Raw genomic sequence first — 16679 nt, forward strand, 5'->3', positions numbered from 1 at the left:
CTCTGCTTCCTGAGCTTTGTCATACCTCTTTTTAAAACTATGTATGGTTCCTGCCTCCACTACTTCACTTGCTAGGCTATTCCACTTGCTGACAACTCTATGACTGAAGAAATACTTCCTAACGTCCCTGTGACTCGTCTGAGTCTTCAGCTTCCAGTTGTGACCCCTTGTCCCTGTGTCCCCTCTCTGGAACATCCTATCTCTGTCCACCTTGTCTATTCCCCGCAGTATCTTGTATGTCGTTATCATGTCTCCCCTGACCCTTCTGTCCTCCAGTGTCGTCAGTCCGATTTCCCTTAACCTTTCCTCGTACGACATTCCCTTGAGCTCTGGGACTAGCCTTGTTGCAAACCTTTGTACTTTCTCTAACGTGTGTGTGCGTGTGTGGGTGTGTGTGTGCGTGTGTGGGTGTGTGTGTGCGTGTGTGGGTGTGTGTGTGTGGGTGTGTGTGTGTGGGTGTGTGTGAGGGTGTGTGTGTGGGTGTGTGTGAGGGTGTGTGTGTGTGGGTGTTGGTGTGTGTGTGTGTGGGTGTGTGTGTGTGGGTGTGCGTCCTTGTGTGTATGCATATATTTGTACGCTCGTGTGCACATGTCCGTGCGTGCGCCCTCGTGTGTGTATGTGCGCGCGCGCACTAGTGTGGGTGTATGATCCACTTAATATTTGTATTTATAACTCATTACAATTGTGACCAGGTGTGGACGTATCAGTGGTTCATTACTTTGTAATTTGTTCTTGACTGTAACCATGTATAGGAGTGAAGCTGATTCATTACCTCTGTAACTTGCCATGATTAGTGACCAGATCTACCTGGAGTTCATTACCTTTGTAACTAGTTCAGCTATCATAACTTTGGGGTCCAGTCACTGGACCCATTATGTACCTTTGTAATCTTTTGACTACAGCCCACAGGATGGGTATGGGGTGCATAAAGATATTAAACTAAAGTGTGTGTGTGTGTGTGTGTGTGTGTGTGTGTGTGTGTGTGTGTGTGTGTGTGTGTGTGTGTGTGTGTGTGTGTGTGTGTGTGGTGTGTGTGACTCAACAATCAATATTTGCACCAATAACTCATTACAGTTGTGACCGGGTGTGGAAGTGTGAATTGCTCATTACTCTATAATTTGTTCATGATTGTAGCCAAAGTATAAACGTAAGTAACCATTCTACAGAATTCATTACCTTTGTAACTTGTGAGCTCATTACCTTTGTACCTAGTTCAGCTATCAAAACTTTGGGGGCCCAGTCCCTGGACCCATTACGTACCTCTGTAATCTGTAAATACCTTTGTAACTTGTCATGATTGTGACCAGACTTACCTGGAGTTCATTACCTTTGTAAATTGTGACTTCATTACCTTTGTAAATTGTGAGTTCATTACCTTTGTAAATTGTGAGTTCATTACCTCTGTAACTTGCTCAGCTATCAAAACTTTGGAGTCCAGTCCCTGGACCAATTATGTACCTCTGTAATCTTTTGACTACCGCCCACAGGATGGGTATGGGGTGCATAATAAACATATTAAACTAACATTACTAAAGGGGATGTAAATAACGCACTAAAAATATCTAACCAAGACAGGTCTCGCAGCAGTGGTTTCAAGTTGGTAAATTTAGATTCAGAGATGATATAGGAAAGCACTGGCTTGGTAATAGAGTTGTGGATGAATGGAACAAACTCCCATCAGCGTCATTGAAGCTAAAACATTGTGTAGTTTTAAAAATAAGTTAGACAGGTACATGAATGGGTGTGAGTTGGACCTGACTAACTTGTGTTATGTGGAAATTTATTTGGTCCCTAAAGTTCCACAGGACAGATACAGCGTACAAAGGGGGGTCCCAGAATGGCCGTAATGGAACCGTTGAGCTGGGTGGCCCTTAAACCCACCCAAACAAAAAGCGTTCTCCCCGAGTTGGCATGGTTGGTAAGCACTATTTAATTTATAGATTTACCCTTCAGGGAAGGAGTAGGTAGTTTTATTGTTAGTATATTAATATTAGGTTTACTAAGGCAACTGTAGATAATAATGTAGACCTAAGACCTTAACATAGGTAGTAATAGGCCGATAATGTAGGCAAACACTAGGTTAAGTTAGCTAGGGAGAACTGGCAGCCCTAGCTTGAATGACGAGGCGCGGGTCTCAAAGACACAATAGCGTCCTTCTTAAGACAGACACCAACTGGACAAGACGTGCCGTGATCAGCAGATGGCGCCCCCCCCACGTGTCTTCACATTCGAGACCTGGGAAAATCTGATAGAGGCACCTCGATGTACCGTAGATGACCTCCTCTGTCAGGCCCATACAGTTAGACAAGACCTCCACTATATCTCGTAGATTTCTGGCCAGTGTCTGGGGAGATTGTGAGTGAGTTGATCTGTAGGCCCTTTGTGCAGCTGGCAGGGCATGCTCAGTAAGTACCAGTGTCTCTTGTCAGTCTGGAAGCTAGTGTCCATGTCTGCATAGTTGTACTAGGGGATACACACCCTCTTGGATATAGGAATTTCTGAGGTGCAGGCAGGTCACTAATAACGACTGAATATTGCAGGAATTCAGGCTGATCCAAAGGGGCTAAGGCTAAGCTTACAGGATATATGCTGCAACACCAAGTAAGTATCTCGTGCATGCAGGCTTTCTTGCAACATCAATCATTTGTGAAAATCTGTCCTATAAGCCACTTGTGAGGCTGAGGTACCCACCTCAGAACTCAGCAGAGTTTGCCAGAGTAGGCGACTCACTCAGTGTTAATAAGTCTGATGCAGTGCTTCTTCTTCAATGGATGTGGGCCATGTTGTGATAGAAACACAGGCCTTATCTCTAGGCTTTATTGAAAATAGAATCTTCATAGTACTTCTGCAACAACAAAATATAATGACTAGTACATCTAATAATGGCTTCTACAGGGATGGTGATGTCTTGCATATGTCAAGAGAAAAGTTATAACTACAGGCCACATATTTAAACTCACCATGTAATCTGCATCACTGATAAATGGATATAGTAGGAGAGAATCACACACCATGTGTTGGCGCCCATGACACACACCAAACTGTTGTTGTTGTTAAGGGCCCCAAGAGGTGGTGCAGTATTATCCTGCTGCTGCTCCCCACAGGACCAGTATCACTACAATCTCCCCCTTCTAAAATATCAGAGACAGTAATCTCCCAAACTGTTAGGTGGGCGACGTACACGTCCCGACCTTCGTAGCCCTTGAGCCTCTTCACCAGGTTCGATATTTTCCAGCGGGGTTTGATTAACTGCTGGAGCAGAATCCTCTATTTCCATAGGGGTAGTCTCAAGGGGCTTTCCAGGAGAAAACGAAGCATCTTTCACATCTATTGGTGTATCTTGAGATTCCACACTAATAGGGATTTCAACTGGGGCTAAATGTCTTGTAGATACTGTAGTCTCTTCACCATTTTGGTAGCGAATGTGGGCGTAATGTGGATTAGCTTGCAGGAGCTCTACCTCTTCCACTAAAGGATCCGTCTTGTTCATTCTACGGTGACTCTTCAGGAGAACGGGTCCAGGATGACATAACCAAGTGGGCACGGAGGCTCCCGTAGAGGAACGACGTGAATAGTTGAGGAGTCTTTCATGAGGGGTTGCATTAGTAGCTGTGCACAGCAGTGATCTAATAGAGTGAAGAGCATCAGGTAGGACAGTTTGCCAGTGTTGAACAGGTAGATTGCGCGACTTCAATGTCATTGTAACTGCCTTCCATATAGTACCATTGAACCGCTCCACTTGACCATTGCCTTGAGGGTTGTAGCTTGTTGTTCTGCTGCAGGCAATACCTTTGCTAGCCAAAAACTCCTGAAGTTCGTTACTCATGAACGAGGATCCCCTGTTTGAATGGATATAAGCTGGCATACCAAAAATAGAGAACAACTGTGAAAGACAACTAATAACAGTTGAAGCAGCCATATTTGCACAGGGGAATACAAAGGGAAACCTTGAATATTCATCTACTATGTTAAGGAAATACCTATTCTGATTTGTGCTTGGTAGAGGTCCTTTGAAATCTATATTCAATCTTTCGAAAGGCTGGTTGGATTTTATGAGATGAGTCTTCTCTGGCTGATGAAAGTTTGGCTTGCACTCTGCACATACTCTGCATGCTCTGATCACTTGTCGCACATCTTCCACTGAGTAGGGCATGTTCTTTGATTTGACAAAATGGTACAGGCGTGTAACTCCTGGGTGACACAAAGCCTTGTGGAGAGCTGAGAGTGATTGCAAATCATGACATGCTGCTCCACAGTGGGACCTAGAGAATGCATCAGGTGAGATGTTCTCTTGACCCGGTCGGTACAGAATATCAAAGTCATAACACGATAGTTCCATCCTCCAGCGTAATATCTTGTCATTCTTTATCCTACTTTTGTGCTTCTTGTCGAACATATACATCACGGACCGTTGGTCAGTCCTTATGGTGAAATGTCTACCAGTTAAATAATGCCTCCAGTGGCGAACTGCTTCTATGATGGCCTGGGCTTCCTTTTCTACAGCAGCATAACATTTCTCTGATCCTTGAAAAGTTCTCGAAAAGAAGGCTACTGGTCGTCCTGCCTGAGATAAGACTGCAGCAATGGCAATGTCAGATGCATCCGTTTCCACTTCGAATGGTAGGGACTCATCAATGGCTTGAACTACTGAGTTTTCAATGTCCTGTTTGAGAGTATGGAAAGCGGCTTCTGCTTCCTTTGTCACAGGAAATGTGGTAGCACTCAATGGGCGGACTTTTACTTGAATAGTTGTAGATCCATTGTGAGTAATAAGCAAAGAGACCAAGAGTTCTTCGGAGTGACTTTTTGTCTTGAGGCATTGGAAGTTCCCGTAGAGGTCGTAGTCGTTCAGGGTCTGGGAATATTGAACCTCCTTCCACTACATAACCAAGGATGCTAAGCCTTTTAGTTGAAAAAGTGCACTTTTCCTCATTGTAACTGATATTTTTCTTCTTGGCGGCTTCCAAAAACTTATCAAGGTTTGCATCATGTTCCTCCTGGGTCTTGCCACAAATGGTAACATTATCTAAATACGCGTAAGTTCCCATGAGTTGCTCTTCCTGAATGAGTGAATCCATAATTCGTTGGAAGCAGGCTACCCCATTGGTGACTCCAAAAGGGACTCTGGTAAACTGATACAGGCCATCACTAGCCTGAAACGCTGTGTATGGTTTATCTTCATTCCTTATAGGGACTTGATGATAGGCACTCTGTAGATCAATTGTGCTAAACACATAGTACTGAGCAATTTTCACTGTATCGTCAATTCGAGGTAGAGGGTACCCATCAAGAAGTGTAAATTTGTTGATTGTCTCAGAGTAATCGATAGCCAGTCTCCGTTTCCTATAACCATCTTTAACAACAACAACCTGTGCACGCCAAGGGGAATCACTCGGTTCTATAATACCCTCCTTCAGCAGCCTCTGAGTTTCTTTCTCAATGAACATCCGATCCTCATAAGAATAGCGGCGTGACTTAGCTGATATAGGATGGCAATCCGCGGTAAGATTTGCAAACAGCTTTGGTGGGTCTACCCTTAAAGTGCTAAGTCCACAGACAACAAGAGGAGGCAGTTCATGATTGTAGCCAAAGTATAAACGTAAGTAACCATTCTACAGAATTCATTACCTTTGTAACTTGTGAGCTCATTACCTTTGTACCTAGTTCAGCTATCACCTTTGTAACTTGTCATGATTGTGACCAGACTTACCTGGAGTTCATTACCTTTGTAAATTGTGAGTTCCATATGTTAAGTTAAGGTGACACTACCATGCAGCTTCTGAAAGTCCTGACCAAGGATAACATCAGAGCACAGTTGTGGCAGAATAGCTAAATGTACATCTTGATAATCCTTTCCATTAACTCTGAGATTTACCTTACAAAACCCTAAGGTCTGAATAGAGAGAGATGTTGATGCCATGGAAACGGTACCTGATGAGTGATGTAGAGTCAAGGAGAGCCGTTTAACTAAGTCAAGGTTGATGAAACTCTCTGAGCTGCCACTATCAATAAGACCATCTACTTCTGTTCCTTTGATGAATACTTTCACAACTGCCTTTGACAGTGAATTTGGAGTAGCCGCAGAAGTCACTGTTGCTAGAGTCGCATGATCACTGGAATGTGTGGAGGCACTAGCTCTTGTTGATGCATTAGCACGACATACTTTAGCAAAGTGACCTTTCTTGTGGCATTTATGGCACATTGCTTCACGAGCAGGACACTTTGGACGTGGATGTCTTGAAAAACCACAAAAGAAACACACCATACCTGCTGCTGCTGTCACTGAGGCAGGTTCCACAGTAACTTCATTGCAAGAGTCTTGGTCAGGAATTGCAGCACTTACCACTCGAGAAGGCTGAGTGGTACTGTATACTTCAGAATTCTTCTGGGCTGAATCTAGAGCTCTTGCCTGGTCAAAGGCAGCGGCTAAGTCGAGAGTTTTATTCTCCAATAAACGCTGCCTTATTATTGGTGATTGCAGGCCACTGATAAAAGCATCCCTGATGGACTCTTCACAATACTGAGCAGCTGTCACTGCTTGGAAGTGACAGTCCTTACCTAAAATTTTCAGTGCTTGAAAGTATTCCTCTAAGGATTCATCAATCTGCTGGCGGCGAGTTGCAAGGCGATAGCGTGCAAAGATTTCATTTGTAGGTTTAATATACTGAGACTTGAGGGTTTTGATAGCATCTTCGTAGGTATTACACTCAGAAATAGCCTCATATATCTTAGGTGACACAAAATTGATGAGCAGACTTAGTTTATCTAGATCTTCTTTAGGAAGGGCTCCCAAGAAGTTTTCGAAAGTCTTAAACCAGTGCTTCCATTCCTGAGCAGCCGTTGATAAGCTGGGGTCACAGTCTAGCCTCTCAGGTTTCAGTAAACGCTCCATGTTGTGATGTAGTCTAGCTCAGGATCACCACCAGGTAGCCCAGGATTCTATGTTCAATAAATTGTTGTGATAGAAACACAGGCCTTATCTCTAGGCTTTATTGAACATAGAATCTTCATAGTACTTCTGCAACAACAAAATATAATGACTAGTACATCTAATAATGGCTTCTACAGGGATGGTGATGTCTTGCATATGTCAAGAGAAAAGTTATAACTACAGGCCACATATTTAAACTCACCATGTAATCTGCATCACTGATAAATGGATATAGTAGGAGAGAATCACACACCACGTGTTGGCGCCCATGACACACACCAAACTGTTGTTGTTGTTAAGGGCCCCAAGAGGTGGTGCAGTATTATCCTGCTGCTGCTCCCCACAGGACCAGTATCACTACAGCACACGTGGTCCACACAAATGTTTTACTTTTAAATCTCAAAACTCGAAAAGAACATGGATAGATAAAAAAAATTATCCCAATTTAAATTGACATATTTTAATACTACACACACAGTTGAGTACTTTTTGGATTATCCTGTTTATCCAAAAACTCCCAGGTTGGAGGTATTGTACTACTTATACTTATAGAGAATAAAGTTTGAATTTGAATTGAATTGAAGGACGGGAGGCAGGGTTCAGTAAGACGTAAGCTTTAGTGGCCTCTATCAGACTGCTGTTTTACTGAACTCGGTAAAGTGTGAGCGTCTTGCTTTACTGGGGCTTGGCAAGAGGGTCCACCTAATCTAATTGGGAACTTTTAGTTCTCATTTCTATTTACAAAGGAGCTCTTGTTCCTTTTTCTTAAATCACCCAGCTTTAGGCATCAAATCTTCCCCGTACATCGGGGAGTCTGGCTCGATACTGTGAGCTGTCAGTGGCCCTGATAAACCCAACAAACAGTCAGACTGCTGTCTGGTCAGGCACACAGTTAACAAGCTTTATTTTGATTGACCTGTGAACAAACTGCACGTATCTTGAAGAAAAGTTTTTTGATTACATAGGTAAAAAAACATCAAAAATCATGGGTAAGAAGAAAGATAAAGAAAGCAGTGAGCAGTCCCACTCTATGAGTATGGATTCACAGAGTCATGTCCACGGTGAGCAGTCTTCAGATATTTTACTTTATTTTTTCATACCTTCCCTTGAAAGAGGTTCCTTGATGCTGGTGAAGGGCACTTGATCAAAGGAATTGGACCTTTGGTCTAATTCCTTGAACCGAGTCAGAATGCCTTCCACTCCTTAGGCGTTGTATGACCCCCTGTAGGTTTAGCACTCCCCATGAATGTAACAAGAGCAAACAGCAAAACTCATGTGTTGTAATGGCTTAGAAAACTGACAAGTTGAAGAATGAGACACTTGCGCAATATTTGGGAATTTTGTCGTCCACCGTTCTTCTCTGTATTAGACTGAAGAAGTCACTGGCTGGCAAAACATATCTTACATTTTTTTTCAGGGATGGACACTACATCATCATTGCATATTACGATTTCAGCCTAACTTACGTTTTTAACTTTGTATTTTTAGTCCTAACTGAAGGCTATGTTGAAGGTTGCCAGTGTAGAATATGGAATTTCTCATCATGTCATTGAAATGAACTTCCATGCCTATGATTTGTCACTAATGGTACTTAGATCCCTCTATCTCTCTTTGCTGTTTTAATATTTTATCACATAATCTGTATTCTTTGTGGCTTATTATTGCCATATTTTACCACTATCTTTATTTTTCATATAGCTTATTTTCACTTTCTGCTGTTCCATTATCTATGTGGCACTTACAGCACTAACATCTAAGAAGCAAGATCACCACTCTTCTAGATACCCATCAGTTACACAACCCAGGGTAACACGGGTTTAGAGCAGGTCGCTCCTGCCTGTCCCAACTATTGGACCAATATGACAAGTCCTGGATGCTCTAGTAGACAGACAAAATGCAGATGTAGTATACACAGACTTTGCAAAAGCCTTTGACAAGTGTGACCATGGTGTAATAGCACACGAAATGCGTGATAAAGGAATAACAGGAAAAGTTGGTAAGTGGATCTATAATATCCTAACAAATAGAACACAAAGAGTGGTAATAAAGAAAGTAAAGCCTGAGGCGGCTGCTATGAAAAACTCTGTTCCACAAGGCACAGTACTCGCTCCTATCCTGTTCCTCATCCTCATATCTGACATAGACTGGGATGTAAGCCACAGCACCATGTCTTCCTTTGCAGATGACACCCAAATTTGCATGACAGTTTCCTCCGTTGAAGACACTGCAAGACTTCAGGCGGACATCAACCAAATCTTTAAATGGACCGCAGAAAACAACATGAAGTTCAATGGTGAGAAATTTCATTTACTCTGATATGGAAAACCATGAGGAAATTAAAACTAATTCCAACCACAAAATAGAGCAAAAAACATATGTAAAAGACCTGGAAGTGAAAATGTCAGAGGATCTCACTTTCAAAGACCACAACATTGTATCAGTTGCATCTGCTAGAAAAATGACAGGATGGATAATGAGAACCTTCAAAACTAGGGATGCCAAACCCATGATGACACCCTTCAGGTCGCTTGTTCTATCTAGGCTGGGATATTGCTGCACACTAACAGCACCTTTCAAGGCAGGTGTAATTATTGACCTAGAAAATGTACAGACAACCTTCACGGCACACATAAGTGCGATAAAACATCTCAGTTACTGGAAATGCTTGAAGTTCCTCAACCTGTACTCCCTAGAATGCAGATGGGAGAGATACATGACTATGCACTTGGAAAATCTTAGAGGGATAAGTACCAAATTTGCACACAAAAATCACTATGAAAGCAAAATACTTGGCAGACGATGCAACATCCCCCCAATGAAAAGCAGAGGTGCCACAAGCATGATAAGAGAAACACAGTAAGTGTCAGGGGCCCAAGACTGTTTAGATACCTTCCAACATACATAAGGGGGATTATCAATAGACCCCTGGCTGTCTTCAAGAAGGTACTGGACAGGCACCTAAAGTCAGTATCTGAGCAGCCATGGCTGTGGTTCTTATGTTGGGTTGCTTGCAGCCAACAGTAACAGCCTGGCTGATCAGGCCCTGATCCACCATGAGGCCCGGTCACAGACGGCCACAGGGGCACTGACCTCGAAAACCCTCTCCAGGTATCTTCATTATCTTTTGGCATCCATCTATCAGTGGTATGTTTTTTCAAATTGTTCTTATTAGGGAGCTCTTGTTGAAACTTTTCTTGAAATCTAAATAAATGTCATTTTTTTTTTCAACAAACCAGCCGTATCCCACCAAGGCAGGGTGGCCCAAAAAGAAAAACAAAAGTTTCTCTTTTTAAATTTAGTAATTTATACAGGAGAAGGGGTTACTAGCCTTTTGCTCCTGGCATTTTAGTCGCCTCTTACAACACGCATAGCTTACGGAGGAAGAATTCTGTTCCACTTCCCCATGGAGGTAAGAGGAAATAAACAAGAACAAGAACTAGAAAGAAAATAGCAGAAAACCCAGAGGGGTGTGTATATATATGCTTGTACATGTATGTGTAGTGTGACCTAAGTGTAAGTGGAAGTAGCAAGACTTACCTGAAAATCTTGCATGTTTATGAGACAGAAAAATGGACACTAGCAATCCTACCATCATGTAAAACAATTACAGGCTTTCGTTTCACACTCACTTGGCAGGACGGTAGTACCTCCCTGGGCAGTTGCTGTCTATCAACCTACTACCTAGAAATAAATGTCATATGCCCATAAATTTCAGAAATTTGCTGTTTAGAAACTGAACTGGTTGGTTGAATATCAAAATGGTATACAATACCGACAGGTTGGTAAGTAAGACACATAGGCAACAGTTAGGCATCTTTATTCTTAACTGTTTGGTTGTTAGCAGGTTTTTGCTTTACAAGTAACTGGTCTGAATAATTACATTAATTATATTAATAAATGCAAATTTATGAATAATAGTACTGTAGCAGTAACAGTGCTGAAATGGTTTATTTCAGACCCAGCTATACCTACAATTAAGAAGCCGAAGAAACATAAACATAAAAAGTCGTCTAAGAAAGAAGAGGTAGAAAGAATTATAAATGTAGAAGAAATCGAGGATATGGATATTACTGTTGATGACATTGATGACTCTCCATCCCAAAGCCTTAAGTTGAAAATTAAGTTTCAAGACTCCTCCCCTGAGAAACCGTATGTTCACTTTTACAGTACTTTGTCACTTTCAATTTTTTTCTTCTTTGTTTGTTTGCATTATGGTTTGAAAAGTGTCTGTGAATAGTTAACAGTCCAAGTCAGACCAAAACATCATAAGTTTCAGTTTCGTATGTGCAGGTTATTTGTGTAATGTTTGTGATATTTTAGTGTAGTGTAAGAGCAAATTTGTTTTTATTACCTGCAACTAGTTTTGTCAGCTTGGTTGATTATTATTTTTGTACTCTACTGTACTTGTTATACATTTGTAAGCATTTATGTTTACTGTGTAACTGAGCTATCAGTGCAGGAAATAGGAAGTTAACCTTAAAAAAATGCATGAAGATTGAGGATGAAATTTGAAACAGATATGTTCATTGCAACTTATAAAATAAGGATTTATGATTTTATTGTGAATGAGAACAAATATTATACCTCCCTTTTTCTGCATAATATTTGTTTCAGATTTGTGCTCAGTATGTGTTCCAGAGGTTCTATCTCCTTAACCCTTAATCTGTCCAAATGTAGATCTACGTCCACGTGCGGGGGGCTCCGAACGTAGATCTACATTTTTTTTACATGCTTTCAAATGGGGAAAATCAAGGTAGGAGCTCTATGCGTGTGAACATAGATCTACGTTTGGACAGTTTAAGGGTTAAATATTGCGCTAATTTCATTAACATTGACAGTTATAAGACAATGTCCTGAAAGATTGGAATTTTCAATCTACTAAATTTACAATAGGTAGTAATTATGAAAATTACCACTGTGAAACTAAACAGAACAGAAAATCTTGAATACTTTAATGCATTTAAAAGCACACCTTCATAGGCTTTTTAATTAGCAATTATTTGTGCATGGCTGAAGTACGGTAAGTACTGAACATTATGAATGGAGAACAGGATTAGTTATGGTACTGTATATCTTCTTCTTTCAACTAACCTGCCATATCCCACCAAGGCAGGTTGGCCCAAAAGGGAAAACAAAAGTTTCTCCTTTTAAATTTAGTAATATATGTACAGTGGTCCCTCGTTTTTCGTAATTAATCCGTTCCTGGAGCCGTTACTATAAACGAAATTTACGATTTACGAATCAATTTTCCCCATAAGAAATAATGTAAATACAATTAATCCGTTCCTGACACCCAGAAGTATTAAAACAAAAAAAATTTTAACATGAAATATACATGTAGTACATAAACAATACAATGGGAAATGATGAATGAAACAGCATAACAGCATAACACTTACCTTTATTGGAGATTCTTCTTAGTGTATGGGAGACTGGAGGAGGAGAGAGAGTGGATTGTTTATAGTTTGGAAGGGGAATCCCCTTCCATCAACACCTCAGGTACCATTTGCTTTTCTGGGGTTGCTTCTCTTCTCTGTTTCTTAATGCCACTAGGACCACCTTGAGAGTCACTGGAGTCCTGTCTCACAAAATAACTGTGGAGAGAGCTCTGTTTCTGGCATCTCTTTAACACTTCCCTAAAATGGCCCAAGACTTTGTCACTGTACATGTTGCCAACCTGGCTTGCAACAACCTTGTTAGGGTGATGTTTCTCCATAAAGCTTTCCATCTTACCCTACATAGTAAAAATCTCTTTAATTTCTGAAGAAGGCACCTTCTTCCATCTCTCTTCCTCCTCCTCTGCAGCAAGATTCTGAGCTGCAATCTGTTGCTCTTCCTGCTGAAGCTCTTGCAGCTCCTCAGTGGTGAGCTCTTCATTGTGGTCTTCCACCAATTCTTCCACATCCTCCAAACTCACATCCAACCCCATGGAACTCCCCAGTGCCACAATTGATTTTACAACGGACATAGGCTCATTAGGGTCAGTCCCAAATCCTTCAAAATTCCTCTTGTCGACACAATCTGGCCACAATTTTCTCCAGGCAGAGTTCAAAGTCCTGGTAGTCACTCCCTCCCAAGCCATACCTATAAGGGTTACACAGTGGAGGATGCTGAAGTGTTCTCTCCAAAATTCCCTTAGGGTCAAGTGAGTGTCTGTGGTCACAGTCAAGCACCTGTGAAACATTGCTTTTGTGTAGAGTTTTTTAATGTTTGCAATAACCTGCTGGTCCATGGGTTGGAGGAGAGGAGTGGTATTCGGGGGCAAGAACGTTACTGTGATGAACCCAAACTCCTCGAAAATTAGGTCATCCAAGTTTGGAGGATGAGCAGGTGCATTGTCCATTACTAGCAGGCACTTGAGATCCAATTTCTTTTCCAGGAGATACTCCTTCACACTAGGGCCAAACACTTCATTGAACCACTCGACGAAAATTTCCCTCGTGACCCATGCCTTACTATTAGATTTCCAAAACACACACAATTTACTCTTCATAACATTGTTTTTCCTGAACACTCTAGGATTTTCAGAATGGTACACTAGTAATGGCTTCACTTTGAAATCCCCACTAGCATTAGCATCAGCCTGTCTTTCATAGGCTTGTGTCCTGGCATTGCCTTTTCCTCTTGTGTATTGAAGGTTCTCTTTGGCATTTTCTTCCAAAAGAGGCCTGTTTCATCACAATTGAACACTTGTTCAGGTTTCAGTCCTTCAGCCTCTATGTACTCCTGGAACTCATGCACATATTTTTCAGCCGCCTTGTGGTCCGAACTGGCAGCCTCACCATGCCTTACCACACTGTGTATGCCAGTACGGTTCTTAAATCTCTCAAACCAGCCTTTGCTGGCCTTAAATTCACTCACTTCACCACTATTTGCAGGCAATTTCTTTACCAAATCTTCATGCAACTGCCTAGCCTTTTCACAAATAATCGAAGTCATAAGAGTATCTCCTGCTAATTGTTTCTCATTTATCCACACCAATAATAACTTCTCAACCTCTTCCAGTACTGGTGATCTCATTTTTGTCAGCATAGATAAATGACGGCGATAATGACGGTCTAGTAGCTAGGAATGATAACCTTAACTCCATATGTAATGCATACATAGGTCAATGTGAGACAATACAGCCATTATTATCTCAAACACTACCAAACAGGTGCATACACTGTACTAAAGCACGCATGAAAAACAGAAAAGGCACCTTATGTAAAATGTGTAAGGGGTGGGTGCATGATGGATGTATGTACAATTATAGCAATGGTGCCAGAATTCATTTTGTGTGTAACAAATGCACTTTGGCACAGTTACCCTTTAGCAGTGATGACATTGATTTACCTAATTTTAATACAAATGACCTATTGCCATATATTGATGATTATGATTGTTTTATGAAAACAGGCCTTCACTTTATTCATGTCAATGCAAGATCACTTCTTCCTAAATTGGCAGAGATTAGGATTCTAGCTAACAAAATTAGGGCGGCAGTTATAACCATCTCTGAATCTTGGTTGGATGATACGGTGACTGACGACGAGGTCAAAATAGAAGGTTACAATATAAAACGCTTAGATAGGAACAGAAAGGGTGGTGGAGTATGTGCCTACATTAGAAATGACTTAGCTTACAACCCAAGACCTGATTTAAATAACAATAAACTGGAGATTCTATGGTTTGAAGTGCTGCTTCCTAAGACCAAACCCATCTTAGTAGGAACTAGTTACCGCCCTCCTACCCAGGACCAGTTCTTAGAAGACTTTTCCAGAGTCCTGTCCGGAGTTGAAAACAATTGCGAGACAATAATACTGGGCGATTTCAATATCTGTTTTCAGCAGCAAAATAACGGGCTATGCAAAAGGTATAAGCAAATTCTAGGATTAAATAGTTACACTCAACTAATTAATACTCCATCCTGGATCACACAGTTTGCAGCCACCCTAATTGACCACATACTTTGTAACCGCTCTGAGAACATTAGTCAGTCAGGCGTCATTACCACAGGTCTTAGTGATCATTTCATCATTTACTGCACCAGGAAAATCACTAGGGATAGGATAGGCCTACACAGGACAATAAAAATGAGGTCAACTAGAAACTACAGTAAAGAAACACTGGTAAATAGGCTACACAATTGTGACTGGACAGAGATAGCAAGTTGCACGGACGTAAACGATGCCTGGGAAAAATTCAAAACAATGTTCACTACCATCCTTGATAATATTGCACCAGTTAAAGAGGTTAGGATTAAACGAAGAACTGAACCCTGGATGAATACTGAGATATTAGATAATATGAAATTCAGAGACCAGCTGCTAAAAAGATTTAAAGCAAACAGACAGGATATTGCAGCACTAAATGAATTCCAAAGGGTGAGGAACAGAGTACAGAGACTTATAAAAGGAGCAAAGGCAAAGCACTACTGCTCAAAAATTGAAGAGTATAAGCATAACCCCAGAAAGCTCTGGCAACAACTAAAACAGTTGGGGTATAGCCATAAGCCAGTAGATAGGTCTAACATAGTACTCACTATCGATAATGAGGTATGTCACGAAACATCTAAGGTGGCAAATTGCTTTAATTCATACTACACATCTGTTGCATCAACACTAGTAAGTAAACTACCAGCTGCATCAAATACCTTTAACACAGACTCTGATAAGTTTCAAACATACTATACCAATAAAGGGGTAACCCCAAACAGTTGTCAACTAGTAAGTGTATCTCATGACTTTATTCAAAAAGAACTAAGCAGGTTAAACCCAACTAAGAGCACAGGCCCTGATAACATCCCGTCTAAGTTCCTAAAAGATGGTGCTTCTGAACTGTCAATCCCTATTGCTCACATAATAAATCTATCAATCACCACTAATACCGTACCGGAGGGGTTCAAGGAGGCCAGAGTTACTCCTATCTTCAAGAAAAATAGTAGGTCTGATGTAAGCAACTATAGGCCTGTTAGTATACTCAGTATAATATCTAAAATTCTAGAGAGGGCGGTGTATTCTCAAGTAGTTAAGTACCTTAATGACAACAACATTCTCCATAGCTATCAATCGGGCTTTAGAAGATCCTACTCAACCGACACCTCCCTTATTAATCTGATGGATTACCTGAGAACTGAAATGTCAAAGGGGAACCTCATAGGTATGGTAACCTTAGACCTGCAAAAGGCCTTCGATACTGTCAACCACAATATATTATGTAATAAACTTCAAGCTATCGGTATAGGTTCTGTAGACTGGTTTAAGTCCTACCTTAGCAACAGGAGACAAATAGTCAAAATCAACAAAACAGAATCAGAACCCCTGCCGATAACTTGTGGAGTTCCCCAAGGTAGTATTCTGGGTCCCTTATTATTCTTATGTTATGTCAATGATATGCCTATCAGTGTCAAGTGCAAACTCCTACTGTATGCAGATGACAGTGCTCTGTTAGTGTCAGGTAAAGACCCACAAGATATTGCTAATGTTTTAACACTGGAACTGGAGTCCTGCAGCAAATGGTTAGTAGACAACAAACTATCATTACACCTAGGGAAAACTGAAGCCATTCTCTTTGGCACGAAACATAAACTGAGAAGGGTAAATAATTTTAATGTTCAATGTAATGGGGAGCCCATCACTTTGGTTTCATCAGTAAAATATTTGGGAATCCCCTTTGACCCATGCATGTCAGGAGAATTGATAGGGAACAGTGTAGTAAAGAAAGCGAATGCCAGACTGAAGTTCCTGTATAGACAAGCACAGTGTCT

General features: G+C 41.2%; 1 protein-coding gene across 3 annotated transcripts in view; it reads left to right on the forward strand.

The window, feature by feature from the left end:
• Positions 1-16679, forward strand: part of LOC128702625 (INO80 complex subunit B) — a 53526-nt gene that overhangs the window by 20969 nt on the left and 15878 nt on the right. For 2 of the 3 annotated variants that reach the window (XM_070101911.1, XM_070101912.1), the window contains one exon: positions 10888-11080. In XM_070101911.1, coding sequence (XP_069958012.1) covers positions 10992-11080 — 89 coding nt within the window. In that variant the 5' untranslated portion in view covers positions 10888-10991. Of the gene's footprint in view, positions 1-7750; positions 7993-10887; positions 11081-16679 lie in introns of those variants that run through there. The other variant, XM_053796947.2, reaches the window with a different exon arrangement.

The sequence above is a fragment of the Cherax quadricarinatus genome, chromosome 79 (genome assembly GCF_038502225.1).
Source record: "Cherax quadricarinatus isolate ZL_2023a chromosome 79, ASM3850222v1, whole genome shotgun sequence".
In the NCBI taxonomy this organism is placed as follows: domain Eukaryota; kingdom Metazoa; phylum Arthropoda; class Malacostraca; order Decapoda; family Parastacidae; genus Cherax; species Cherax quadricarinatus.